General features: G+C 48.5%; 1 protein-coding gene across 1 annotated transcript in view; it reads left to right on the plus strand.

Annotated features, from left to right (window-relative positions):
• The window catches only part of SLC24A3 (solute carrier family 24 member 3), an 84,979-nt gene that overhangs the window by 17,139 nt on the left and 40,221 nt on the right, over positions 1-27,619 (plus strand). Inside the window, exons 2-3 of the mRNA XM_041474077.1 lie at positions 18,328-18,404; positions 25,437-25,511. Of these exons, the coding sequence (XP_041330011.1) occupies positions 25,446-25,511 (66 nt within the window). The 5' untranslated portion in view covers positions 18,328-18,404; positions 25,437-25,445. The remainder of the gene's footprint in view (positions 1-18,327; positions 18,405-25,436; positions 25,512-27,619) is intronic.

Consider the following 27,619-nt stretch of genomic DNA (forward strand, 5'->3'; position numbering starts at 1 on the left):
TGGAACTTGTTGGATAAAATGCACTCTGAGGTCTTATGGATGTGTGAAGTAGGGAAAGGATGCACAGGGTGAGCCCATGCCTTTTCCAAGCTCCCTGGGGAACCACTGGGGAGTAAATCAATCCCTCAGGTAGGATCTGCACTGCCCAGCAGCTTGGCCCTGAAGTTCTATGCTCCGGCAGAAGCAGGCAGCTTGGAAACAATTTGGTAGATGAGTTACTCCAGATGTGGGTTTTGGAATTGGTTGTTTTCCAACTTGGTGGTGGTTTGTGTATTTGGTGGTTGGAAGGCAAGCAGCTGTGAGTTGGGATGGAGGAGAACTGGGTTGCCATGAGGATGAGCACGGCAGCCATCGCTGTGAGAGGAGCTCACAGCACAGCTCCTGCACAGAGGGCAGCCACTTCCTGAGCTCTGGCACATGAAGCATTTCCAGCAGGGATCAGAAAGTGTTCACAGCCCACAGTTCTACCGAGAGCTTGTTAGGACTGCTCGCTGCAGCAGCACACTGAGGGAGGAACTCAGGCTGGAGCAGGTAAATGTAAAATACTGGTATAATCAGGGGGCTCAGAACAAGAGAGGAGGTTCAGAACAAGAAAACAACACCTTGGTCTTACTTGGTGCAGTAATTAAAAAAAAGTAAAGTGCTATCTGTGCATATCCAGGGGTTGGCACTAAACTTGTGGGCAGGATTGGCACAACAACAGGAGATAGGAATGAGCAATGGATAAACACAGGCTGGAAACAAGAAATTTCTAGCCACAAGATGGGCAGTGTGGAAAAGCTTCCTAGAAAGGGTTGAGAGGGAAAACCAGCCCAGCCCCAAACTGGGACCAGTGAGGTCCCAGCTCGAATCCAGTGCTGTGCAGAAGGGCTTTAGAGGACTACAGGGAGGCATTCATGGTTCATGGAGGTGCCAGACTGGAGCCCCAGTGGAGCAGCTCCCTCGGGTGGAGGAGTCCCTGCCTCGGGTGCTCAAAGACCCTGTGGATGCCCTGCTGTGTTTCATTCCTAAGCTGAGTGGCATTCCTGGGGCACCAGGAGAGCGTGCTGGGAGCTCAGTGTTCAGGTGGGAACGTGTTTCTTTTCTGTTTAATGGAATTGCCATGAGACAAAAAGGTGAGCACAGCTTCAGGTAACTCCGTCGCTCAGTGGGCTGGCACCTTTGTGTGCTGAGAGTGCTTCATCTCCTAGAAAAAACATGACTTCTGCTTGCAGCCCAGGGTCCCATGTGCTCACCCACGTGTTGAGAAACAGCTTGCAAATCATTATCTGATTGGCATCCAGCCACTAAACTTCCAGTGACCTGCCTGCTGATATTATTCTGTGTGCTGCGTTCTCCTGACATATCTTTGTTGAGCACGTTGTATTGTTTTTGGAATAAATATGAGGGTAAACAGTAAAAACTGCAAACAGCTGCCAAGGATGGAGGTGAAACATAAACTTTGTGGCTGGTGTTGGAAATAGGATCTTTGGTCTGGCTGCCCTCTCTGGAAAGGGGCAGGCTTGCTTGAGCAGTGCCAAAACAAAGCACACTTGACCTTTGCCACTGCTGGGTGCCAGCTCAGAAGGCATTGTATGCAGAATCTGGCTATTTTTGGATCTTGCCCCACAGAGAAAGTGCTGCAGGTGTGTGGCTTGGTATATTTAGGAGGTATAGAGAGTTTCTGCAGTGGGCTAGGCCAGAGGTTGGTTTTACTGTCCCAGCTCCAGCAGAACTAGTTGCTCTTCAGCAGTTGCATCCAAATTGAGGAGTTTGATAGGCACTGACAGGACCTGTCTCCCATGGGTTAGTCTATTGTGTTTTTTAAATCAATCTAAACTTTTTGGTTTAAACCAATCTAAACCTTTTGGTCTCTGCAGTGCACTGAAATGCAGCACCAGCATAATGAGTGTTAGCCATCTCTAAAGTGGCAGGGAGCTGGGGCAGCCTTTTGTGGCACACGGGGCTCATCAGATGTAGGACTGGCAGCCAAAATAAATGAGCAGAGCAGGAATTTTGAAGCTTATCATTCCAGATCTGCCACAATCCAGCTGGGTGAGACTGGGAGAACCCTTTTGCACGTCTGTTTTGTTCACTTACAAAAGGTGCAGAGTTGATCCTGCTCTCCGTGCCGGGCCCAGCAGAGCGCGGTTGGTTCTTGGGTGAAGCCTCCTGACTCTTTGCTGAACAGTGAGGATGTTAGCCGTGTGTTTTTTGTGTCCTCATGTCCTGTTGTGGCTGGGGAAAGGTCTAACCTGGAAAATGCAGTGAGCAGGAGTGGCTGATTAGCAAATCCCTGTCATGTCTGTGACATGACAGCAAGAGGCAGATTGCTGTTGCTGACTGTACGCTCCTGTGGCACTTGAGGGTGGCCAGGCATTAAAAGTAAAACTGTAAATTGCACAGTAGGCAGGAAAGGACTAGAAAGAGGTGTGATTTGGGAGTGCTTTTGTATTCCTGGTGTTTCTCCAGTGTTTATGAGCTGTTGATTTTTTTGCTTTGAGTGATGGGATCCTAGCAAAGAGTCTGGGGATTCCCTCCGTGGCCTGGTCCCAGGGGGATCATGGAAGGTCAGCTCAGGTAAAGCCTCATTAGGGAGCTTGACAAGCACTGAAATACTGCTTAAATGGAAATTTCAGTGTTAGGGAGTTTGGCTGGTTCTTTCTTCTGTTTGAAATATAGCTGTTGCTAGAGATGTTTCAGCCAGACCTGCTCACCCTTGTCCCTGACATGGGAACAGCAAAAGCTTCACAGATCCCTTGCAAACCTTGCCACTTCCACTTTAAGTGAGCTCATTATGTTTCAGCTTGGCAGCAATAAGAGGAACAACGGGGAAGAGGGAAAAATCTCAGAGTTAAAAGAGATTTCAAAAACACCTTAGGAAATGTTCCCAGCCAACCACAAACCCTCCCTGGGGATCCCATCCACATATTAGACCTCCAGCTGTGTATATCATACAGCTGAAAAAGGAAAACTTGGCCTGTGCAGTGCTTGGATGGAGAGCAGGCAGCTGTGGTGGAGTGCCAGAGAGCCTCGTCCTGTGCAGGAAAAGCTGCCCTGCTCAGGGCTGACCTGCCACGAGCCAGGAAGCCTTTCAGGAAACTCATCAGAAAATGCATTAGGTGGGGATGGTAATGCCTTCCCCAGGCATCATCCAAGGGCGTGCTGCTTTACAGATTAATTCTTTCCCCGTGTCTGGGGCAGAAATATTCTGCTTTGCTGATCAATGGAGCCTTGCTGTGGGAAAAGCACAAAGTGTGTCCTGTTTCCATGGCTGTGGCACAGTGTCCATGTGTGCTTTGGGAAGAGTGTTTGCTGTGTGGGATCCAGGGCTCTGTCCCAGACACCTGCACAGTGGGCCAGGGAAAAGTCAGGTGTGGAAAGGGAAGAGGGAAAATGTGCTTCCCCTGCCTGAGTGCTGGCAGGGGCTAACTCCTTGCACCAGGGTGTCCCTGCTCTGGTGTGGTTAACACTGGGCAGGGAACTTCCTTCCATCCAGTCACTCTGTACCAATGGAGATGGCTTTGGGTACTTCTCGGGGGTCAGATGCTGCTCTCAGTCTCAACACTGAATTATGGCATTGACAGCAAGCTGGAGTGTACATCCCAGATTTCCATGGAATAACCCAGCACTGGGATGGGTCAGATCCTCTGTCCCTCAATGCCTGAGCTGTATTCCACGTCCAGGTCCCCTCCAAGGGGTCCAGACCTCTGAAGCTGTCTTATTCCCAGCTTGCACTATTGCCCTAGAAATCAGCCAACCCTGTGTGTTTAGGGCTTCAGGTGGATTAAAGCAGTCAGCAGAAAAACTTCCCTTGGTTTTGGTTTATGCTGGCTGAGCCAAATTATGATAGGGAAATTCTCAGTAAAGAGCTGAATAAAATCAGGGCTTTTGGAGGCAGGAGGGAGGCATTTAACAAAAATAATTTAGTTTTCCATAAAAGCTTTGTGGTTTGAGTCCCATAAAATCAAGCTTGAAGGGTTTTTATGGGGGTTTGGAAGGGGTGGGGCTGTTTCTAGTGATGATGCTGAGCCTGGTGGAAACGAGGGAGAGTGTTTCAGTCTGTGAGTGTGCAAGGCAGTCCCTTGGTTTGGAGCTGCCTTGCCATCTCATGAGTCACTTCACCCCCCTGCCCCTCCGTGCTGCTCCCTGGAGTGACAGGGGTGATGCCTGTGCAGTGAGAGGATTTGTCAGCTCTTTGCAGCAGTTTGGGGAAATTTCATGGAAAGGAGCCTTAGAGCAAACGGGTATTTCTGATCCAAATACTTTGTCGCTTCTTGCCCAATTCCAAATTTGCAGCTGCCAGCAACTGCTGCGTGCCCTCGTGCAGGGCACGGCCACCCATCATTTTGGAGCTGGTTTTGTGGAGGAATGCAGGGATGCACTAGTCCTGGCCAGCAGCAGCCTGTTACCCTCCTGGTTTGGTGACCCTTGCTGGGCTCTGTGTCCAGGTGGTCAGCAGAGATGTGCTGGGTCACTCTGGTCACTGCTGTTACTCTGCAGGTTATGTTCATTATCACAGAATCATGACATGGTCTGGGTTGGAAGAGAGCTCTGAAGGTCACCTAGTCTGACCCCAGTTATGTGGTGTTGAACAGTGGGACCTGGAGGGTGCCTGGGGCTGAGCAGGGGCCTGAGTTACCCAGAGCGAGGGCAGGGAGATGTGGCTTCCTCCAGCTGTGCTGTCTGTTGGAAGGGGATGTTTGGGTCCATGACCCAGAAACATTCCTGTTTTCCAGCTCAGGAGCTTCTGGGCCTCCTTCAGGAAAGGGTCGGAGGGTCAGAGCTGGCAGGCTCCTCTACCCAGGAGTGCTTTCCTCTCCTGTTTGCTGCTGGGAATTAACAGTGCAGGGAAATAAAGCAGATAGTGTATCTGGCCGTGTTTGTCATGTTCCACAAAATAGCCTGGAGGATTTTCCTGGGTGAAGATCTATGGCTTCCAGTCTCATTAATTAATATTCAGCTGCTCTTTGGTGATATTTTGCTTTGCTAAACCTTCCTTAGCAATGTGGCTATGGTTGTTCTGTCAGGGCCTGTAGCAGAGGTACTGTCAATCCCTAGTGCCTGGCAATATCTCTGCAATATTTCACTTTTTGACCAGGCCAGAAGAAGCACTTTCTTATTATTTCTGCATTGTTGCCAGGTTTAGGGCTGTGCCACCCTGTAGGACAGCTGTCATTCCTGTCATGGATCTCCTCCTGTTCAACCGTGCCGTGGTTCCAGCAGAGCCTGGGGATGGCCAGCAGTGGTGCTGGGGCTGTTTCAAGGGTCTCTGGGGTCTTGCTGTCATTTAGGGCTGTGTTTGTTTCCACAGCCTTCTTACAGTTTGTTGTTGTTGATGTTTGCACCCTGGTAAGGGTGGTACTGCTCCTGGTGTTCCTGCTTTGGAGGTGCTTGTGGTTATCTCCAGAAGTTGGCACTGAAGGAATCTAGAGAGAAGGTGCAAGGGCTTTCCATGTGCCCTGAAAAAATGTGGCCTTGGGTCACTAGAGAAAAGCCTTCCTGCAGATCTTGCCCCTGTCTAATTCCAGTAATTATTTCTTTACCAGGGCCCTGTGTGAGTTGTTCTGTGCTCATCCCGGATTACAGGAGCACGGATCCAATGCCACTGGTGGTGTTTTCCATATTGTGTTTGCCATGCAGCCTGTCTGCTGAAGGGCTGGGGCTGCTGGCAGCCAGTTCTAGCAAAGCCTTTCATTGCAAACCCAGCTTGTGGTGTGTTTGGGATGAGGAGTATTCCTCACCACTGGGCTTTCTGAGGGCAGCCCTGAGCACAGGGGAGGGCGTCAGGAGTTGTGGCCATTGCCTCTGTTCTTTGGGGCTTTTTTCCTTTCTCAGCCTGCCAGCTGTGCACCGCTGGGCAGGAGGGAGGTGGAGGGGACACTCTCCTTGCCCAGACATCAGCAGAGGCACCTTGGTGGTGGAATCAATGCCCTGAGTTATGAGAAAGAGGAGAGAGTGTGTCAGGAGGCAGAAAGGAAAAAGAGATTTGTTTGTTTGTTTTTTTTGGTGCCTGGCTTGCAGGAAGGGCAAGGTTTGGGCTGTGTTGAGGGCAGAAGGGCTGTGGCTCTGCACAGGGGTTACAGAGGCTGCCTGGCCTTGAGCAGAGCCCCCCAGACATCGGCTGACCCCCTGTCCCAGGCTGATGTGCTTTAACCTGCACACTGGAGCAGGAGCAAACTGTGCTGCCCCTTCCTGTGGAACAGCAGGATTGGTTTGCCATAACCCTTCTCAGCACTCTCTCCTGAACCCTCTTACCCTGTAATAATCTTTTCTGTCTGACTGATGTGGCATGATAACTGGGGGGAAGGAAATGAGCTGCATTTTGAATGTCTTCTTCCAGGTTTTTTGTATAGAGTAAAAGGGACGCCTATAAACCCAGGGGGACATCTGATGGAATTAGCAGGGGCTCAGAGCTGGCACGAGGTGCACTGGAAGGTGCTGGTGCATGCCCTGTTTTCTGCCATGCCTGATGTGTGCCCTGGCACCTCAGTCTGCTCACAGAGGGGCACAACTGCCTTATTCCTCATGATTCCTTGCCTCTGCCTTCCCTCTGCACCCACTCTGCTTCCTGGCAAGCCAAATGCATTGGATATACAGTAGTCCCAGCTTGATGGCTTTTAAAGCCTCTGAAAACTCAGGCTGTTCTGGCGAATAGAGCAGGAGATTGCCAAGCACCCTCGTGTTGTCATCTTGTTTTCTCTGAGATGTCCCTGCATCTCACCTGTGTGACAGTGAAGTCTGCTGCTGCCCCCTGTGCTTTAGGAAATCCAGTTTAGCCACAGAGATGCCAGCAGCAGTGTGTGGATAAAATGTTGTAGAGCTTTTCCTTCACCAACAAAACCTGAGTCAGGACCTGTTTGTTCGCTGCTCTGTTCCTGTGTGGGATATCACGGCTGTACTCGCTGTGGTTTGTCCTCCACTTCCCTTGCTGGGGCTGAGAGGGGTGTACAGCCCAAGGAAGAGCCTTGGGTGTGAAGCTGTGAGTGGAAAGGTGCTGCTGTGGCAGTCCCCTGCTGCGTGGGGCACGGAAGAGCTGCTGGCTGCTGTGCCAGTAGTGCTGCTCCTCGGAGAGTGCCGGGGCGCTCTGGTGTCATTCCAGCCATGGAGCGCCCTGCCATCCAGCAGGTTGTTAGCATGCACAGGCATGCCTTGCCTGGCTCTCAGCAATCCCCTTTTCCCAGACCACTGCAGCCACAGGATTCACCGTTTCGTGCCCGCTGACCCAGGGTCTGCCTTTGCAGCAGCGGAGCGCCTGCCCTGGAGCTTGGCGGTGCGTGGTGTCGCGTTGTGCCCTCGGTCTGCTGCAAACACTCAGAGTTTCCCCTGCTGAAAGGACTCCCAGCTGCTCTGCACACACGTGTCTGGATCTCCCCTGGATCCTCGTCCTGGTTCTGACCAGTAAGAGGTGCTGTGCTTTGGGCCTCTGCATGGCTGGAATTACACCTGGGAATAACGCCCCCAGAGCCTGCATTGGGGTGCACAGGGTCCCTTAGCAGGTGTGCCCCTGAAATGGCTCATGCAAGGGATATGAGAGGCCTTTTTAAGGCTGTTTGCAGATTATTGATGGCAGGGAAGTGTAACAGTTATGCAAAGGTTATGCCACCAAGGGAAACGTGGTATTTAGCTGTGTGATTGCCACTGAAATCCACTGCCCTTCCTGGCTAAACCTCCCCAAAGCTCTTTGAAAGTGTCTGGCATGTGTTCCCCGAGTGTGACACAGCAGTGTATAGGTCAGCAGAGGAAATTAGCCTGGATCATTGTGTGGCTGAGGGAAGCCTCCTTCTGACAGGATGAATCACTGGGAGCAGCTCACAGCCTGGCTGGCTCTCTGCAGCTGCTTCTGGTTCTGTGTCCCCTCTGTGTCCCTGCTCACAGCCTGGCTGTTCTTGGAGTGTCCCCTCTGTGTCCCTGCTCACATCCCGAGCTGGTTTGTGTCCTTTGCTGGGCTGCCTGGCTGTTCCTGCTGCCTGTGCCTTTGCCAGGTCTCTGGCTCTGTATCTTCAGTGGTACAGTGCTTTTCTGTAGCCTGATGAAAAGCAAGGAGATGCCTGCCATCCTCCCTAGCTTTGCTTTAAACGTATTTTGTCTCCTTGCAGCCATTAAAACTAAAAGCCATATGTTGTGCAAGTGGATTTTTCCTATAGTAATGCTTTCAGGGGCTCTGGGCCACTTCTTACTGCAGCATGTTTGTGCATTGTTAGGAAGTGGAGTTGGACTGTGAATTTACAATATGAAATGGCTGAAGTTTAAACATTTGCGTTTCCCTGTGGCTCAGGAAGGTCCCAGTCATAGCTGGGGAGCAAGTTTCCATAGTGGATCATAGGAATCAGCACTGTCCTGCCCAGGTGTTTGTGCAGCAGGCAACAAGGGATGGCCCTGGTTTTAATGAGCTGGCTCACAAGCTGTGTGTTGGGACGGGGTGGGATTGATGGATTTTGTGTAAGTCAGGGCACAGGAGCAGCACACAGTAAATATTTGGGTCCAGCAGCTGGAGCTGGTCAGTGCCCTGTGGGAGAGCCTGTCCTGGACCCAGTGGGGTACAGGTGGGTCCCTCATCCCAGGAGTGCATCCAGAGCTGCCAGGGATGGGAGCTCATGGCCCTGGTCTATGCATGTGCTTCTTTGGCAGCATCTGGAATTTGCTGAGTGAGAAGCTACATGCAGTGGGGGATTCTTGTCCGTGATGTGACCCTTCTGCTGCTCCAGCCCTGCTGAGAGTAGGTGGAGGCTGTGCAAAATGTGTGTCTGTCTGGCTTCCTCAGGGATCAGCCCTTCACACAGAGAGACTTTCCTTGAGGATAGGAATGCTGCCTTCTTGTTTTTCCATCTTGGAAGACAGGATGGCAGGAGGGGGAACAGGGTGATGAGGTGGATGATATTTGATGTAAAAGTGGAAGGTATTAAGTAATAAGAGAACATCTGTGGGGTGCTCTTTTTCTGTCTCCAGCTGTAGCTGTAACATCAGCAATGCCAGCGCCACCCTGACAAGCTGACCTTTCGATGACACAGGATTTTGCTGTGGAAAACAGAGCTAGGAGGGGCTGCAAGAGGAGAAATAGTTTAAAACCCCCCACAGATTGCTGTGCCATGGTTCCCTTCCTGCCAGCTGGCCTGTCCATCCTCAGCTTCCTGCTGGCTGGTGGCACCTCTGAGAGCAGGATCACATCCTCCCTCCTCCTCTGGCAGGTCTGAAGCTCTGGAGGAGCACAGAGTGAGGTTCTGGGGTGCTCATCAGAGGAGAGGCTGGAGGCACTTCCCCTTAATGCTTCTCATTTGTTGCCTGGTGAATGTAGACTCTTCTAGAGTAATAAAGCTGTAAGTGTATCCTCTGGAATTGATTGAAAGACTAGTTCACCGTTTTAAGGTATTTAAAGACTTTAAAGGCTCTCTCATTTGAAAACATAATCTTATTTTAAGACTCTGGATATTACCAGTGCAATGCTTCCATTTAGGGAGGAAGGGGAGGACAAGAATATAATTGGGATAAAAAAGAAAATTAAAAAAGAGCCTAGTAGTGCTTTCGTAAAGCAGATGGTCCTTTCTCCAGCCACATGTAAAAGAGCCTGCCTGCGTGGGGATTTAGATTTTAGATTTAATTACAGCTGTCCTTGGAGCTCCCTCTGATTGTTTGAAAGAACAAATTCTTGGGGATCCACTGAAATCAAACCTTTCTTGTGTCCAACTTTCTCTTGTCATGTGAGGGAGGTGAGGGGGTTCCTCCTTCCTCTCTGCTTCTCCTTTCTTCCAGCTGACAGCAGTGAATGCTTTTTCCATGTCAACACAGAAAGTGTATAAATGTTTGCATATATAAAACACATGAAAAACTTAAACCATTGCAGAGAGGAGCTATGCTTTCACTTCTTCTGCATTCTGATTGATCCTTTAAGGTCCAATGATTGTGGTGGGAGGGTGTGAAAGGAGCTGCCACGGATGATGCCCCAGGCAGCACTGTCACCTGCCATGGGGCTGTGGCCACACCAGTGTCACTGCTGGTGATCTGCAGCCCTGCAGTGAGCAGGGGGTGTTGCCTGTGTCCAGTGGCCACTGCCACCGAGGAGCTGGGACTCTCCAGCAGGCTCTGCTGAGAGCATCCAGGGGCCTGGAGGGAGGAGGGATGGATCACTGTCGGTGTGGTCTGGGATACAGCTTGGGGAGAGAAGTCCCACCTTTGGGACAGACCTTCCCAGCAGCCTTGTCAAGCTCCACGGAGCTGGCCTCATGCACATCATCATTTGGGAACTGACAAGCATGAAGCATCCAGGTGGCAGGAATGATGTGTGTATTGTAGCAAAGCTAATGCTGAGGCCCAGTGGTAATGCAATGTTCCTTGGGTATCAGTAGCGATGTTCTCTTCTAAAATGGTAATAAAGGGCACATTTGCTTATTAGTAATGAATGTCAAGCCATTCACCACCATGAAAATATCCTATTCCCATGACTTTGATAAATAGCTGCTGAAGCTCATGAATTTTTAACAGTAGGCCTATATTTAGGGGCTTTCAGTTTCTGGGTGAGATGAAAGGCGCTTCGGAGATGGAGTTCTGGAAACGCCTTGTCTTCTGCAACCACTGGTACCTATTTAAAGCCAGTATTGTCTTTCTGATGTATGAATAGTATGTTGACATTGATTGATGTGATTTTTATGCTGGAGATTGGGCTCTAAGCCCGCCTGTCACCATAAAGCAAAATGCATGACTGCAGAGGGACCTGCTGTGTACTTTGCTTCATCTGCATGTGCTGCGTGTTCGCTTTCCCCCACAGTCATAGAAAAAACTGAACCACATCTTCCTCTGTGTGGGAACCAGCTAGGAGGAAAATAGGAAAGCAAAACTGAAATCCATTAGGGGGACCCCAGAGGAAAGGGCAGGACCCAGCTCTGCCATGTGACACAGGACAGAGCAAAGCCTGGGGATGGGTTTTCCCAAGATCTGGACCCTGGTAGTGCTCACTTGCTGGCTTGGCCCTCTGAGATCCTCCATCAGGGATGCTCTCCTGGACGAAATGGGAATAAGAGGAAGAGTGGCACTTTATGGATAATTACAAAGGAGACAAAAATCTCTCAAGCTTCCTGTGCAGTTCAGAGGCTGAGGTGTGGGGAACAGAAAGTGTGCACTGTCAGGGCTGTGCTGGAGAGCCAGAATCCCCAGTTTCACTGACCTCAGCCCTCTGAGGGCACTGATTCCAAAGGGTGTTGTGACAGCCTTGCTGTGGGAGTCACATTGCAGCAGATTGAAATCAATTGGAGGTCCTTAGTCAATGCTAATTGCTGGAAAGCAATTAGTTTGTTTAGACAGGGCTGTGGTGGTTCCCACCCATGGAAGACCTTGCTTGCTGCACCCTCTTTTTTCCACAGCCATCTCCAGTTCCCATCTGACTCTTCTCAGCAGAATGGTGTGCAGTTGCCCAGACCCTTTTTAGAAATAACGTGGTTCATCCCATTTCTTTGGGACAGCACGTGTCTCAGTGTTTGAGATGGTCATTGCCAAGTGCATGATGAATGCATGTAACACTGAGAAAATTGTTGAAATCTCAACCTGGAGTAAGGGAATTGCTGGTGGCAGGGTAATAAGTAGGCTTAGAAACCTCCCAGTTGAACCTGGACATGATGAACTTCACAGTGCAGTAGCTGAAAAACTGGATTAAATAATGCCCAGACCATTAGCAGGTAACTGGGGAGCCTGTCAGGTGTGCAGTTGGTGTGAGCTGAGGGTCTGAGGTACGCTTGGAGGAGCAGAGTGGTGTTCAGAAATACCAATGAACTGAAAAAGGAGCTGATGTGATGATGCTGTGAAAGGGCACAAGTGAGTCCCCTGTGCTGTGGGTTTCAGCCAGGCAGAGATCTGACTGCAGATCTCTTCCAGAAGAGCTGGGCTTGTGGCTGATCCCAAGCCAAGCTGAAGCCAGAGATGTTGGGATGCCTTGGAAAAGGCTGGCTGTCACCCTGAGAGCCATGCTGCTTTGTCACCTGAAAATCCCTCCCATGCTAATGTTTACACCCCCAAGAATTCCCTTCTAATGTACTTTTATTGCTCTATCAAAGTAAAGAATTGCTCTAATTTCCCTTTATGGATGCTTTAGGTAGGTGTAGCATTTTAACCTTGCAATCTTGGAATGGAAATTTTCCCTGCCAGTTTTATATGCAAAGAGCTAAATGATGGATGTCTGAAGCCTGGAACTCTCTCTGATTTGCTAAATATAATTTTCATAAGATTTAAGTGCCTGAGCACTTTAAGCACCTTGTGTTGGGATGGAAATGGGAAAGGAAAATTGCTTCTGTTGTGGCTGAGAGGGGAAGGGACCCTGAGTGTCATTTAAGCTTAAATGGAAAATCCTAACACACTCTGGGTCCTGTCCTGTGCTCCCCAGGGTGTCAGGACAGGGGCTCCCTGTCATGGCAGGGCTGCCCTGCCTTTTCAACCAACTCTTGGCCTCCAGAGGAGACAGGCCATGTGTCCTCATTATCCAGAACTAATCTCCAAATAATGGTAAACACTGATTATATCAAAGTAAGAAAATAATGGGATGCCTAATGTAAAATAACAGAGACTGTAATAGCTTTAAGCATTTATACATTCAATGGAGCTTAAAGCATATTAGAGCTGCTCCACAGATGAGCCTGGACAGTTCAAATGTTGAAATTCATTTGCAGGCAGTAAATCCCTGCCCTGAGCCCATGGCAGCCTCCAGGGGTGGCCTGGAGCAGAGCCTGCTTTGGCAGGGGGGCAGTGCTGGGTCTGTGACCTCTCAGGGCTTTTCCAGCCTAAAAGGTTCTGTGACTCCAGGATCTCTATCCCCCTCACATCCTCCTCTGGCCCAAGATGCTGTTCCTGTGCCACATTCCAGGTGCTCACAGTGGCATCTCCCTGCTGCTTGCCCTTGCAGGGCTGGCTTTGGCCAGCCCATGTTGAAGCTGCCTTTGTTCCTGGATTAAAGTTGTGTTTAAGCCACAACTTTAAACATGTTTGTGACAAAATCCAAAAGTTTGATTCTTTGCAGAAGGTTGTTTTGGGTTTGTTTTTTTTTTTTTTTTTTTTTTTTTTTTTTTTTTTTAACATGTTAATCCACCACCCCTGTGGGNTTTATATATATATATATATTTGAGCAGCTTAATTATAGCATGGTCAAGTGAAACACAGGAATATAAAAGCACAAAGATCCTGCAAAACAATTGCCAGGTTCTTGCTGTGACAGAAATTAATTCTTGTACTGACCAAAGGAAAGTATAACCTTCTCTTTAAAGGTCACTTGCTGCTGTTATTTGGCTTAAACTCTCTCTGAACCATATGCTGTTGCATATTATTTATTATTTCTGATTTCTCCCCCATTTATGCTGAGATATATGTGCTTGTTGTCCTTGGATCTCAATGCACCTCTGACCTTGCAAGCAACTCATTTGCACTGAAGCCAAGGCAGAACCTTTTTGACTTCACAAGGGCTCAGCTTGTGTTTAGGGGTTTGTTCCTTCAGGGCTGTACATCCTGCAGCAGAGGAAAGCAAAGAGGAGAGTGTGTGTGCAGCTGGCATAGAGAAAGAGCCCCAGGATGGAGCAGGACTTGACTCTTGGAGCACGGTGTCACCCAGCACACAGCCAGGAGAGCATAGAGAAAAGGGGGACCGCACAGTGTGGGGTGTGCAGGGCTGGGCTTTTCACCTGCTTCTTTCAAAGGAAACGCATTTTGCAATTTCTGCGCAGTTCTGAACATCTGAAATTCTGGACACTTGTCAGCCAGAGGTGTATGGAACGACAAGCTGCCCGCAGAACCGTGCGTGCTGTAGCTGTGTGTGTGTTTCCAGCCAGGTACAACACCCCTGCAGCCCAATCCCTGGAGCCTGGCCAGAGCTGCCCTCCCTGCAGCTGGTGCTGGAAGGCAGCAGTGGAGCTTCCCAGGAGCTGCAATGCCAGCTGCTCCATGGGTGGAGAGCCCTGGGAGCTGCTCTGCCAGCTGTTTTCAGGCCGTGATTTCTCTCCAGTGCTTCCTCCAGAGTAGAAGGGAGTGGTGTTTGTTCTCACTTCCCATGCAAATGAGCTGTCAGTTCTGAATTCCCCGTGGTGCACAGGGTTCACCATCTCATATTCCTCCATCTCCTCCCTCCTTTCTCAATAGAAACACAGACCTCTCCCATTCTCTTCACACCACACCTACTCTGTCTGGCTCATCCCACCAAGAGGCACCTGTGAACAGGTACCTGGCCAGCCTCAGTAACTTCAGCAAGGTGCTCCTACCACTCTAGCTCTTGCTGTCCCCCAGGGGCCAGGCACAGAGCCTGGAAAAGCCACTGCAAGGTGTGGGATGGTGCCTCTGGGCATGCTGCATTGCTGCTTCAGCTGCTGGTTTGCAGCAGTTAAGTGGAGACGGGAGTGAAACATTAGCAAAATGTTTTATGACTGATGTATCACCGTAGTTTGGCTCTCTTTGTATTTTAGCTCATGCCACTGCAATGCAAACACCATTTTCACATAGTAGACAGTAAAACATTATATATATATATATATTTATTTATTTATTTAAAGGTACTTGCCCTCTCTTCAGAGGGAATTTGACTGACTGGTCCCTGCTCCCTGTGAGGGGCAGACAGCAGAGAGGCAGAGCTGGTGCTGTCCTGGGGTGCTGCTGGAGGTCAGGGTGAAACACTTTACATGCAGGTGCTGAATGTGGTATTGTTGTTTACCCTGATCCCAGCAGCAATCTCGAGCTTGAATTTAAAACAATGATTCTGAGTGTACGGGGAGAAAGGTGTCTAATTGATTTAAAGTTTACTTTTGTTTCCCTGTGTAAAAAGCTGTCAGCATGGATGCAAAAGGCGTTGTCTGGGTTCACATCACAAGGTCTGCTCCAGTAATATCTGTCCCTCATAGGTGACAACAGCAGAATTTGCAGAGAAAGAATTATGGGGACAGCATGAGAAAATGAACCAAGGCTGTAAATTGGTGAGTTTTCTGTGCTGGTAACTCATTGGCCAGACTGAACATCTTTAATCTCTTAGAGCTGTGGGAGATTTCCCAAGGGTTTTCTTGTGCCCAGAGTAGATACACTGGCTAGCAATATAAAGACTTCTTAAAAAAATAAGTGGATGTCGCAGCATTTAGAACTATTGATCCAGTACAGTGCTGGATTTTTTGAAAAGTAATCCTTTTGGAGAGATGGGAACATTCAATGTGAGAGGGTTAGAACTATTGATCCAGTACAGTGCTGGATTTTTTGAAAAGTAATCCTTTTAGAAGATGGGAACATTCAACGTGAGAGGAAAAGGAGGAGCTGGGAAGGGGGTTGTGAAAAGTGCCACCCCCGAGGAGTGGTACAGCAGCACCTTCCCTGCACACCTGGCCTGGGCAGAGACAGGTTTGTGCTGTGCCAGCCCATGCAGAACCTTCTGTAAATCACCTGTGGCCAGGGCTGAATAGGGTTCCAGTTTTACAGAATTGCACACTAATTGAGAGTAACAGGACAAGAATTAATTCCAGCTCATTGTATTATGACTAAAATAATTTTCTCTTGGCGGGTGTAGAGCCAGACTTTTCCTCTGAATCTGGCCGTACCCTTTTGATGGTGTCTCCAAAAGACACCATCTTGTCTTTAATCCTGTTTAACTCGTCTCCAAAAGGTGTGGGCTCCCTGTGCTGCACAGCAGCCACTGCCTGTCAGAACACCTGGAGTCAAGTGCAAAAGAGCACATCTTCTCACACCTAATGCTCATCTCTTCCTGTAATATTTAGCTCCCTTTCTAAGTCCAATCCATACCTTGCTAATGGCCATGTAATTCCATGTACTTCCAGATGTGAATAATCCTTATGTTCATTCTTAGTTCTACAAGTTGCCCCAGTGCAAGGTAGAACTGCACCCCTGGAAGGAGTGTGGTGTTGAGCTGCAGGCTTCAGCCCTCGGGTTTTCTGGGAATGTCACCCTCAGGAATTGAAAACTGAGACTGAGCTGTGTAATGTCCAAGGGCTGGAACTCCCTGGGAAATGCACTGGGAATGTGCTGGGAGTTGTGCCTAATGCCCACAATGCAGGAGGTAACTGGGGAGGTGCTAAGCCCTGTGAAGATCCTGCCCTTCTGCTGCTCCAGGCTGATACCTGCCAAGTCTGCAGGGCCAGAGCGGATTATTGGGCAGAAGTCTTTTATTCTTTGAGTTTAGCTTCATTGGCAGGGTGGTTGGGTTTTTTTCTGTGCCATCAAAACAAACCTGGCAAAATCTGCACCTATTTTCTGACAAAGGCTGGGGACTCTTTAGTGCAATAACAAACTGTCTGAGCTTTTATGATCTGCTAAATAGGGCAGCTGTTGTTGGAGTGGTGTTCCAGCAGCACCCTTTATTTCTTCTTAGAAAGGAGCTCCTGTGTTTTGCAAAGCTCTCCTCTTATCTGTACTCATCTGCACCTGATGCAGCTAATAAAAATGCAGCAGATTTCAAATTTGCATACATTAGTTTATAATTGCAGGTTTGCAAGTGTAACCCACTGAATGCGTTTGTGTTTGGACGATGTTGGGGAGGATGTGCTGCTGGACATTTTGGATTTTCTCTGAAAAGCAGGTGCATTTCCTGCCAGTGTGAGGTGGGAACCTGAACCTGAGGGAGCACTGGGCATTTCTGCTGTGCACAGGAAGGAGGGCCAGGATTCCCAGCCACTGACACTAGAGACAGCTTATGCTATTTTTGTACTATTTTTTCCCCATATGCCTTTACCTTAGGTGCACTTCAGGCTCCTTGAACCTCCCAGAGACTCTTGATAAAGGGATTGTATTTTTATCATCTGTCTGTAATGAATGTAAAATCTCAGAGGCAGCTGCAGGAGGAGGGGAAGCACACACACGTGTTTTGGCAATCCATTTTGCATATTGCTGCAGGCAGACCTCCCCGTGTTTCCTTCGCTTGTGGAGCGGGGAATGGTCAGGAATGTTTCTTAAAGCTTTGAGGGAAACACTGCATTTTCACATAATGATGTTTGCTGGGGAAGGATAAATCCTTTCCACCTGATTTGCCTTCATTGTCTCTCAGCTTCCATAGTGTTTCGTTTTGCTTGTTGGGGTTTTCCTCACTCCTGTCCTTGTGCTGGTACCTCCCTGACTACTTCCTTGGGCTGCACACCTGTTTCTGGCAACCTTTGGCAGCTCTAACACAGCAGATGTGCTGGGGTGGGAGGGGAAGGCAGCCTGGCAGGACTAGTTCTGCCATGGAAGGAAGCGGTCACAGCTCCTGGAAGTAGGCACAGCTCCTGGTGGGTGAGTTCTCACTGGTGATAAAAAGTCACAGGCATCTCTGGTTCTCATGAAGGAGAAGGGTACTGCTGTGTTCCTCTGCTACAGATATTTTAAAGATGCTGTCTGTACTGCTCCAGTAGCTCCTGCTAGTTTTTTAGGACTCCTTATAGAATTTTCCAATCCATAGGAATACAATTAACAGTAATAACCTGAGCCTTTGGGTAAAAGACTGTATGTAAAAAAGAGTGGTTTCCTCCTCTGGTGCAGTGCCTGGGTAGAGCTGTTGCTTGCATGAGGAACAAAATTAAAATGTAGCTGCCTTTTGCTCAGTTATTGCTTCAGAGGCAGCAAAACCAGGAGTGTGAGCTGGATTGTTTTTCCATTTAATCTTCTTTGCAATTGCTAATTAAGTCCCTATTGCTGTAGCTTTATTAATGCTGAAGATGTGAAAGGCAGAAAGAGCCTGCTAAAGATGTGAAAGGCAGTTTGATTTTTTTCAGCTGATGGCTGAATGTGAAGAACTGACCATTAGAAGAAAGCTGTTGTTTCAAAATCTGGAATTACTGAGAAGCACTTGAATGCTAGAGCATCGTCTTCACACTGGCTTTTTGATTTATAACCCAAAGCCATTCCTGCAGCCTAATTGGCAGGCTGTCCTTAAGAGCTTTATAATCCAATTAACATCCAGAGCAGTAATAAGGCATTTGAGCAAATGGAGGGAATTTGTCTTTCAGTGACTTGCGACAGTGCCTTTGCAGCAAAGGCTGTGAAGTGCTTGCTGTGCTCCTCTCCACGGTTCTGTGGATTGCTGGGCAGTGGGAAGAGAGCTGCCAGCCCCTCCAGGAGCTAATCCACCTGCTCTGGACAGCTCTGACTGCTTCCCTGAAGGAAGGAGCCATGCTGTGCTCCAGGGAGGCATCTGTGGGTCACAGGGTGGTGCTGGCCACAGAAGGAAATGGCACGGTGAACTTTTGGGGAAGGTGGTGCCTGAGGACAAGGTAAGCTGAGCCACAGGGAGGTGAGGCAGAGCCTGTGGCAAGGCTGGGTTGGGCAGCCTCTCGCTGTGTTACTGACCAGCACGTGGGGTGGCTGTGAGGAGCTGATTAAACATCTGAGCTTTCTTTCCCCCCTCCCCGCTTTTTGCAGCTCTCCATGAATTCCCCAATGACATCTTCACGAACGAGGACAGGAGACATGGAGCAGTTGTCCTGCACGTCCTCTGTGTAAGTGTTGTGACTTTGCCTTTCTTCTGCTGGCGTGGACAGGGCCCCGTGTGCTCAAGAGCTCTGATTGAAGTTGTTTTCTCTTCGGTGCATTTCCATCTCCTCTATGGACTGTGAAGTCAGGGATGTGATGTTTTTTTTTTTTGTTCTTGGGATCTTCTGATAAAAAGGAGTCAATAATGGAAGGATGGTTTAAAGTCGCTTCCCATTTTCATTTTTTCTGTAGACACCGTTAGAATGTCAGGCCTTAGGAAGGAAAAAGTCATCCTGAAAATGGGACAGTTTGGCATCTTTAAGATGAAAACTAAATGTCAGAGAGCTAAAAGACACTTCTTCTGCAAGAAGTAACTCTGGAATACTCTGAAGTTTATGGGGTAGAATAATTGACATGGAAATATCCATGGCATTACATGGATTGGAAAGTTTGCTCTATCATTTCTTTGAGTTACATTAGAGGCATTCTTAAGCAGCCAAGAAAATACCTGCTCCTAATGAATGTTTAGAAGCTTTTAACGATTTTTAGTGAGCTTAAATGAGCAGTCACCATTAGCTGTGAGGAGTGATTCATGATTTCTTTTTGAATATAAATTAGATTGTATTTTGTATTTTAATGTGAGACCTTTGTGTAAGGATTTTATTTTGGCTAAATATCTGCAGAAATTTGTTGAGTAATGTTGCTATTGACCGTGCCTGGCAAGTTCAAGAATCTCAAGTTTCCATGGGAACACTGAGCTTTGAAATGTTTTGGAAACTGAGCACTGGACCCGAGCTGGATTTTATATCACCAACAAGAATACTCCTAAAAATTCATATATGAATTCAGTTCTGAATGGGCTGAATGTGCCTTTAACATGTCCCAAAATGGAGTCTGGAGGACTGAACTGTCTAGCTCAAAATAAAAAGAAAAACCTGTTTTTAATGAGAAGTAGAAAAGCATCCACTGTCCCAGCAGAAATGTACTCAGTTTCTTCCCTGCTAGCAAACAGCAAGGCAGCTCCCTCGATCCATTGTTCCATGGGTGCTCCATTGTTCTCTGTAGCACTTCCATGGACTTAGGAGAATTTACTGACCACTCTTTGTCTTGTGGTCCCTGAGGTGCAGGACCTGGCTGGATTCAGCTTCTCTAGTACTGGGATAGCTGGAGACAACCAGCTTTGTTCTTCTCTTGTCAAAGAAAAAAATGGTACTCAGAGAAAACAGAAAACTGTTAGCATTTATCAACCTGCCTCTAGTCTGGGTTGGGAGGGGTGCTCTTTGTCCTGGGATAATGAACCTCCAGTTCTGGTTTTTACCTCCCAGAAATACAGTTACCAAACGTGTGATGAAATCAGAGGAGAAGAGGAAATGCACTTTTGTGGGGGAAAGAGGATACAGACAGAGAGGTTTTTTTGCCTCCACTGAGGTTTCTTCATGGGTTTGAAGGAACAGGACTGTAAAAGGAACTCTGTAGTGGTAGGAAGGACAATGCAGTGGTGATTAGAGGTCATCACCATGCTTCTCATGTTAGTGACCTCCCCTTAAACAGTTTCTATTCATTTCAGTAAAAATGTTGTTCTCTGTCCTCTGCCCCTTTGCCCATACTTTCATGTTTAGTTCTGAAAGACATCAAGGCAAAGCTGGTTTACCAGAAGCCAGAGGAATGGGACAAAAGCTATCACTGGGACCTTGGGGAAGAGCAGGAGGCTTCCCAGGGCATCTTCTCCCTATTGTTTAATAAAAAGTGAAAAAAAGACCCCAGGAAATCTTCTCACTGAAGCTTTATGAATTACTAAACATGATGTGATGCTTCACAAAGATGAAAGTTAATCCCTGAACACTTGAAAAATCTAGGAAAATCTGGGCAGGTCAGCAATAGTTTTAGGTCTGAACTGAAAATACTTTGGTTTGAAGGAGAAGTGGGCCACTGAAGGCATGTTACAGGTTGGAGTCATGGTGTTTAATTCCTCCTGGATACTTTTCCAGAGCTCAGCAGTGACTGCTTCACTGCCATTCATAATTTCCATGTCCCCTCTGAGAAGAGGCTGAGCTGCTGAGTCACTAAGTCACTGGCTTGGGATGTTCAGTTTGGAGGGGCCAGGGTCTGGATTTTAAGTCTGGTGCTGTTCCTGCAGCCTGGGAGTTCCCCAGCACCCAAGGGCTTCTTTATGCAATCTTAACATGACTGTTTGTAGAATCATAGAGTGGGTTGGATTGGAAGGAACCTCACACATTATCCAGTTCCAGCTCCCCTGCTAGGGCTGGGACACCTTCCACTATTCCAGGTTACTCCAAGCTTCGTCCAGCCTGGCCTTGGACACTTCCAGGGGTCCAGGGGCAGCCACAGCTTCTCTGGGCAACCTGTGCCAGGGCCTCAGCACCCTCACAGGGGAGAATTCCTTCCCAATACCCAATCTACCCTGCCCTCTGTCAGCATGAAGCCATTCCCCCTTGTCCTGTCACTCCAAGCCCTTGTCAAAGTCCCTCTCCAGCTCTCCTGTAGTCCCTTTGGGTACTGGAAGGCTGTGTAGGTGCTCTCTTAACCTTTTCCTGGTTTTCATTTTGTTCCAGTTGATGTCCCCGTGCAGATCTTCAACCCCGCCATGCTCAGGGGCACTGGCACCAGTTGCTCCCTCGAGACAGGAGGGAAATGGCTTTGCTGAGAAATCCCCAAGGTTTTGGCTGGCAGCTGAGAATGGAGGGTTTGGGTCTCTGCATTACCCCGCTGTCTTTGACAGCACAGTGTTGCTTCCTCTTATCCCAGCCTCCTCCAGCAGATCTGGAGAGCAGAGCCGGGATATGTTGGGTTGCCAGCGTGAGGAGCCTGTGCGTGGTCAGAGCTGAGCCTGTCCCTGGGCAGAGCTGGGCAGGGTGAGGAGCAGTGTCTGTGCTCAGCCATCCCTCCTGCTCCTGGCTCTGCTGCTTCCCGTAGCCATGGGAACGGGGGCTCTAACAGGCACCTGCCTCCCTCCTGCCGGGAGCTGGGGAAATGTAGGTCGCCCTGGACGGGTCCTGTCTCTGTTTCTGCATCGGGTCAGTGCCCAGACACATCTCATTTCTGCAGCACAGGGCTGTCTCCTTAGGGGGTTGATTTCTCCAGTGCCCTGGCCATCTGTGGGAGCACTGCTGGGCACATCGTGGTACCCACGCTGCTGGCTGGAGTCAGTCCGGGCTCTGTGGCTTCCTGCTTTGGTTGGGGTTTTTTAATTTCCCTCCCACAATGGAGTTTTAGGTGAGTTTGTAATGCAGAGTTGAGAAAAGCCCTGTGCTTGGTTAACGTGGTTTTGGGGTGGCCCCTTGCTAGTCCTGCCCCCCAGGGCAGGGTCTGTGGGGCAGCAGAGGCACCCCTGCTGATGCTGCCAGCAACAACCTGAGCCTTTCACAGCCCCTTGGGAAGAAGGCAGGGCTGTAGGGATTGCTGCCTCTATGGCATTGTGCTCTCTTGTGAAAAGCTTCTTTCGCTCAGTGAAGCGAGTTGAGTTCGAGTGTGAAGACTGTCATGGGAAGCTCAAAGGACTGCTGGACAAACATGAAAAATTACCATTTCTGTGACCAAAATGACCAGTGTCCTATACAGTGGAACAGGTATTTTGAATAAGAAATGTAATCACCTTTGATGCAGAGATTCCATCTTTGTTAGTTAGAATCATCATTTTAAAATGAATTGTAATGTGGTACTTAATCTGGCATTTATAATCCTTTTATGCAGGGCCATTGCATTTTCCTAATTTTTTAATGTCCTTTGGGGGAGGAGGAGTGAGTGTATTCCTTAAAGTGTATTGCCTGGCTAAAGACTCCCATATCATCACTTGGAGCTGAAAACAACTGAGTGAAGGTGAAGCCTTATTTTGTGTGTTGAGTCCTCCATGTTGTATTCTGCTCCATTGCACAGGCCATATTCTGTGTCCCTCAACCACCTCCTTAATTCCCAGTGGCAGTTTCAGGTGGAACAGCCTTCAGTCCGTGCTGCCCTGCTCCTTTCCAGAGCTGCTGCTCCCGTGGTGCCTGTGAAGACAGGGAGCCATGTGCTGAAGGAAAAATCCATGTGATTCCTTGGTGGAATCACCTAAGGATGACTTAGGTGGAAGATGATACCACCTCATCATTCTGAGTGTCTCAGCTGTGCTCTTAGCCCTCTCCTCACAGGACATGCCATGCAGACTGGCCTCCCTGATGCTCCTGCCTTCCTCCCTCTTGCATAAAAAAGCCTCCTCCTGCTTGTGTTCCTGCTGGCCCAAACTCTAAACATTGCTTTGTTTTGTTTGTTTAAAAAGCCAACAAACAAGCCCCACCAAAAAGCCCGAAGAACTTCCAAGGAAGTCACAGTTACTATCCTCATGTGGTCACTGACTGTGGGTAGCTTCCAGTGATTTAGTCTGTGAACAAGGCTGGGGTTTAACCAGATACTCCTTCCATTCTGACACTTTACACTTTATTGCACCCAAGCCACTTGAATGAACTTAGGGAAGACTCACAGCCAAAACCAGAGTTGTGACAGCAATGAGGTGTTTAAAGTAAGTGCTGGAGAGTGCAGCTCATGTGGGCTCAGTCAGTGCTGTCAGCCCCGTGCTCATGCCCATCCCGAGGAGTGCAGCAGGTTTGGCTTCGTGCTTCCAGCATCTGCAGCAGGGGGCCAGTCCCCACTCCTGAGGGGGATGAAAAAGAGCCTGGGAGGACAGTTCCTTCCCATTTATTTTTCCATTCTGTACTCATTTCAGTGCCCTTTTTGCCTTTTGTCTTGTACCTGATCCTACTAATCAGAAAGCATGGGCGGACAAAAGAAAATTCCCTTGTCACCCTTGAAGGTTGTTGTGCCCTCTAAAAACCTGGACACCATGAGATTCCACTGTGGTGCTGGGACGTGGAGATGCTTTGGCAGTCTTGTGTGCACTGGAAATGACACAAGCCCTCCCCTGGGATCATTTGAATGTGCATCTAAAAATCCAGACAAGGAATGGTCTAAACTGAAAAGCTGGTGGGTGCCTTGCCCCTGGTGAGCGCTGTGGAGTGTGGCATCATCTGTGGACACCTAAAGTGCAGTGCAGCACGTGTGTGCCACGTGTGGGGGCATCTGGGGTGAGCTGCCTGGGCTCTGGGGCAGGGAATGCTGCCTCCCCTTGGCCCCTGTTCCCTTGCCTGCCTTTGGGAGGTGCAGGAAGCCCAGCAGGCACGTGGAGCCCTGTGCTCCGTGGGCGTGGATCGTGTCAATGGAGAGGACACGCTCACTTTACGGGAATGATGCTGATGGACAGATTAGCATTCTTGAGAGGCATTACTGTGTGTTTGGACAGGACAGTGGGGGCGTGACTCACTGCAGATTAATATGATTAGCAGATAAAAAATCTAGGCTGAAGTTAGGCACCCTCTCTCCGTTGTATTTCAATGGAATTTGGCTGCATCACTCTCTGGAGCCCTTTCTGATCCTTGTTCCTATCTTCCTTTATATCTGTTCATACAATTGGTATTGTGTCAGCAGCTGGTGCTCCCTTTGCAAGATCAGGTTCTTTGCTGCACCATACAGAGTTGGAGACCTGGAATTTTGCTTACTCTTGTAAGGTCCTCAGGGCTGTTTTGCAGTGTAAGATTTTCAAAATGCCTAAGTTACACTTACTCATGTTTGTGATGAGGGACAAAGAAGCACAGAAACTATCCAAGTGACATTCTAGCACCTATTGTGTCAAGATTGTACCAAAATAATTTGTTATGATGAAATTCCCATCTCTAATCCTGAAAAAAAATACACTTGAATTATTTTTGAGCTTGAAAAGTTTTTATGGCTGAGATGTACAGTAATTACTGTACTGGCTTTTTTTTAGCAAAGTTATGATTCTGGCAAATTAGAATCTGTGTTTTTGGTGAGGCTGGGGGGTTTATATCTGTTCCTGGAAAACCAAAACAAGAACAAAAAACCTGGAGGCCATTTTTATTGCTGCTTTCTCTCCAGAAAAAAATACTCTGGTCTCCTTGCATTGCCTGAGCTTCTGCAGGACTTCAACAGCAAGCAAAGCCAGAGGATCTGCTGGTGATGTGCTTGGAACTGTGGTTCCCTAGGATTAGTGCACTGTGTTTCTACAAATATTGGCCGCTTCTCTCAGCTGTAGTTAATCACTGGAGCTGCTTCTAGAAGTAACTCTGTGCTAGTCCTTGGCAGGTGACACCAAAAAGGTGGAGTTGTCTTTGAACCTTGCAGCAGGTCTCGGATGTGTCCATGCCAGAAAACCAGAGTGGGCTGGGAGGCAGACTCAGCCTGGCTGGGGGGGTGTGCTCTGCTGGTGCCTGGCACGCTTTTCCCCTGGTTTTCCCCTATGCCAATGGGCATTTTCCCATCCAGAGGCAGTCTTTGTGTCGAGGTGAGGAGGGAGCTCCTTCCCTGTGGGCAGGATGGGCCAGGTTGCCCTCCAGGGCTTTGCTGCGTGGATGTGAGCCACACTGTGCTGTTTGCCTCTCGGGGCACAGATCAGGCCCCAGCACATTCTGTTTACTAGTACAGAAACCCAGATTAAATGCTTCTTGCATGAAATTGAAGAACTGATTGTCCCAGTGTCATTTAGAGTCCTGTATTTTATTTGTTCCTGTATGAAGTTCAGCAAGATTTACCACTAGCACCCAGGTGACATGGCAGGGCACTTCAGTCCAGAAAAACAAGCTCCTTTTCCCTTTTTCAGGACACTAGATTTCAAAATTTACTCCTCCAGGGTTTAGATTTTCATGGAACATAGTGATAAAAAAGCCTTGCACTGCCCAATGGGGAAAAAAAGGAAGGCAGAAATACTTCAGTGTGGCTTAGCAATGTCCAGAGAATTAAAAAAACCCAAAAAACAAAAAAGGAGTCTTTATAGTGAAGATAAAATATTGGCAGCTTTTGATAGTTTATAAGAGCTTTTGGATGAATGAATACTCCACGGTGGTTCAATTAAATCCCAGACAGCTCTAGGAATTCTTCTTGCAAAAGCATTTTATTTTCTTGAAAAGTGTGTACCAAATCACACCTGAGATGCTGCTGTTCGGTTCTGTGTGACAGTCTCCAGACTCAGCCTTTTCTCTTCTCCGTTGCAGGCTGTGTACATGTTCTACGCGCTGGCAATCGTCTGCGATGACTTCTTCGTCCCTTCGCTGGAAAAGATCTGTGAAGTAAGTGTCAGACATTCCTTCCTCTTGTGCTGCTTCCACAGCGCTTCTGGAGAGCCTTGGGGTGTGGTGATGGTGTGTTTGCTGTTGTCCTGCAGTGTTGCCAGTGCTGCTTGTCTTGTTGCTCAACATGACGTGTGCGCGTTGACTCAGCCCCTGTGTTCTTCCTCGCAGGACAGGCTCTCCAGGTGCTCCAGGCATTCACACTGTGGTGGTTGCTGTTTCCTTTTGTTTGTGTGTCTTTGCAGATGTCTCTGCAGAAACACCAGGCCCTAGCCTTAGCTGGCACAAATTAAAACCTCTGGTGATTTACCCCAGTAGAAACCGTGGATTTTGTACCCTGCCCTCACAGTCATGACTGTCAGACCTTGTGTTGTGTGAGTGTAAGTTTTAAAGCAGCAGGGACAGCTAGGTCAGCTGTAAAGAAGCTTGTGAATGCTTCCAGCAATTACAAAGGATTCTGTTTCTCTTTGGTAAGGTCGAGATGCCTAAATTTTAGAAGACAAGGAGTACATTTTTGCCTAAATCAGCTCAGACAGCCACGGAGCGAACACAGACCATGTGCCCAAAGTTGCTGCGAGCCATATCTGCCGTCAGTTCCAGGCAGTGAAATCTCTGTGTGGGGAGAATATGGTTGGTCGTGGCAGTGAGAGGTCTGTGCCATTTGCAGAAGACACCTGTCCCTGTGCCTGGGAACAAGTGTCACCCATCAGGGTGTGGGCTGTGCTGGCCCTGGGAGAGGGGTGGAAGCTGACAGGGCAAGTCATTTGTGCTGACAGTGCTGATGGAGGCTGTCTCTAAACTAACCTGATATTTGAAGATCAGCACCCTGCTGTGTGGGCCTTTTTTTGCATCATCAAAGAAAAAAAGCCCCCAGGGAATTCCACTTTTGGTGCTTAAGTATAGAGGTAACTGAAAGGTAACAACATAAGGCAATTCCACTTTTGGCTTAAGTATAGAGGTAACTGAAAGGTAACAATATAAGGAGCTTCTGTCCTGCAAAGTTGCTGCACCCGCTGGGGCTGAATCTGGGGAACCCCATTGCAAGGTTCAGGAGAGGGAATATTGGTGTGGACATGGGGATAGGAGATGCTGGGGGATGTAAACACACCGAGTTCTTCAACCTCCCCTTTCCCAGGCAAGTGAACCTCAGTGGAAAATGTGGCTCTAGAAGCTGGCTCAGGTGTCTGTGGATGAGCAAAACCTGAGCTGAGTGAGCAGTGTCCAGGACAGGCTTGTATTTTGGGGTGCTGTCAATATGCCCAAGGGCAAGCCAGCCATCCAGAGGGACACAGGGAGACAGAAGGAGGGAGATTGTTATTTCTTTTCTCTGCACACTCATTAGTTACCTCCCATGAGTGTGTTTGGGTTGAGCCCCAGTCATGGCCCAGAGGCCTGACCTGGGTCCGTGGAGCACTGGCTCCTGTTGCAGTTCTGCCATGGACAAGCTCCATCGCTTCCCTGTGCCTCTGTTTCCTGCTCTGCTCAGTAGGAAAGTTGATCCTTGACTGTGTTTACAGATGACAGTAGGAAACACTGCGTGGGTTGTTACCAGTTTGTAACTTCACTGGTGGTAAACTTCATTGTCACAAACAAGGGGCTTTCATGGTCACTAACTCTCTGCACATGCAGGGTCTGTGTGTCTCCACCTTCTCCCAGAAGTTGGTCTAACAAGTGTCAGGCCAGCCCTACAATTGGTCTAACACATGCCAGACATTTGTTCTGACAAATTCTCAGCTGTGCTTGAGTTTGTGCAGACATCTGATGTCTCAAAAGCAAACACCCTCTCTGTGTGATTTACTGCAGTATTTGCACACCCTGGGCCCTAGAAGGCAGCTTTTGCCTGCTTAGATCTTTGCTGTTTTGGTTATTTGTTGTCTTCTCAATGGTACACAACAATTCCTCGTGTGTCTTAGTTGTTCTGAATCTTTCTGTTATCCAGCACCACAAATAAGATGACAATAACAATTTTTATTCTACTGCGTGTAGAAGAGAAAGCTTAGCAACTGAACACCAGATTTGGAGTACTTGCATTGAGAAGTTGCTGTCCAGGTGCTGGCATTAGGGATTATCAACAAAATGGGTCACATAAATGGATCAGACTCTTACTG

This window comes from Pyrgilauda ruficollis, unplaced genomic scaffold (assembly GCF_017590135.1).
Source record: "Pyrgilauda ruficollis isolate IOZ18807 unplaced genomic scaffold, ASM1759013v1 scaffold31, whole genome shotgun sequence".
Taxonomy (NCBI): Eukaryota; Metazoa; Chordata; class Aves; order Passeriformes; family Passeridae; genus Pyrgilauda; species Pyrgilauda ruficollis.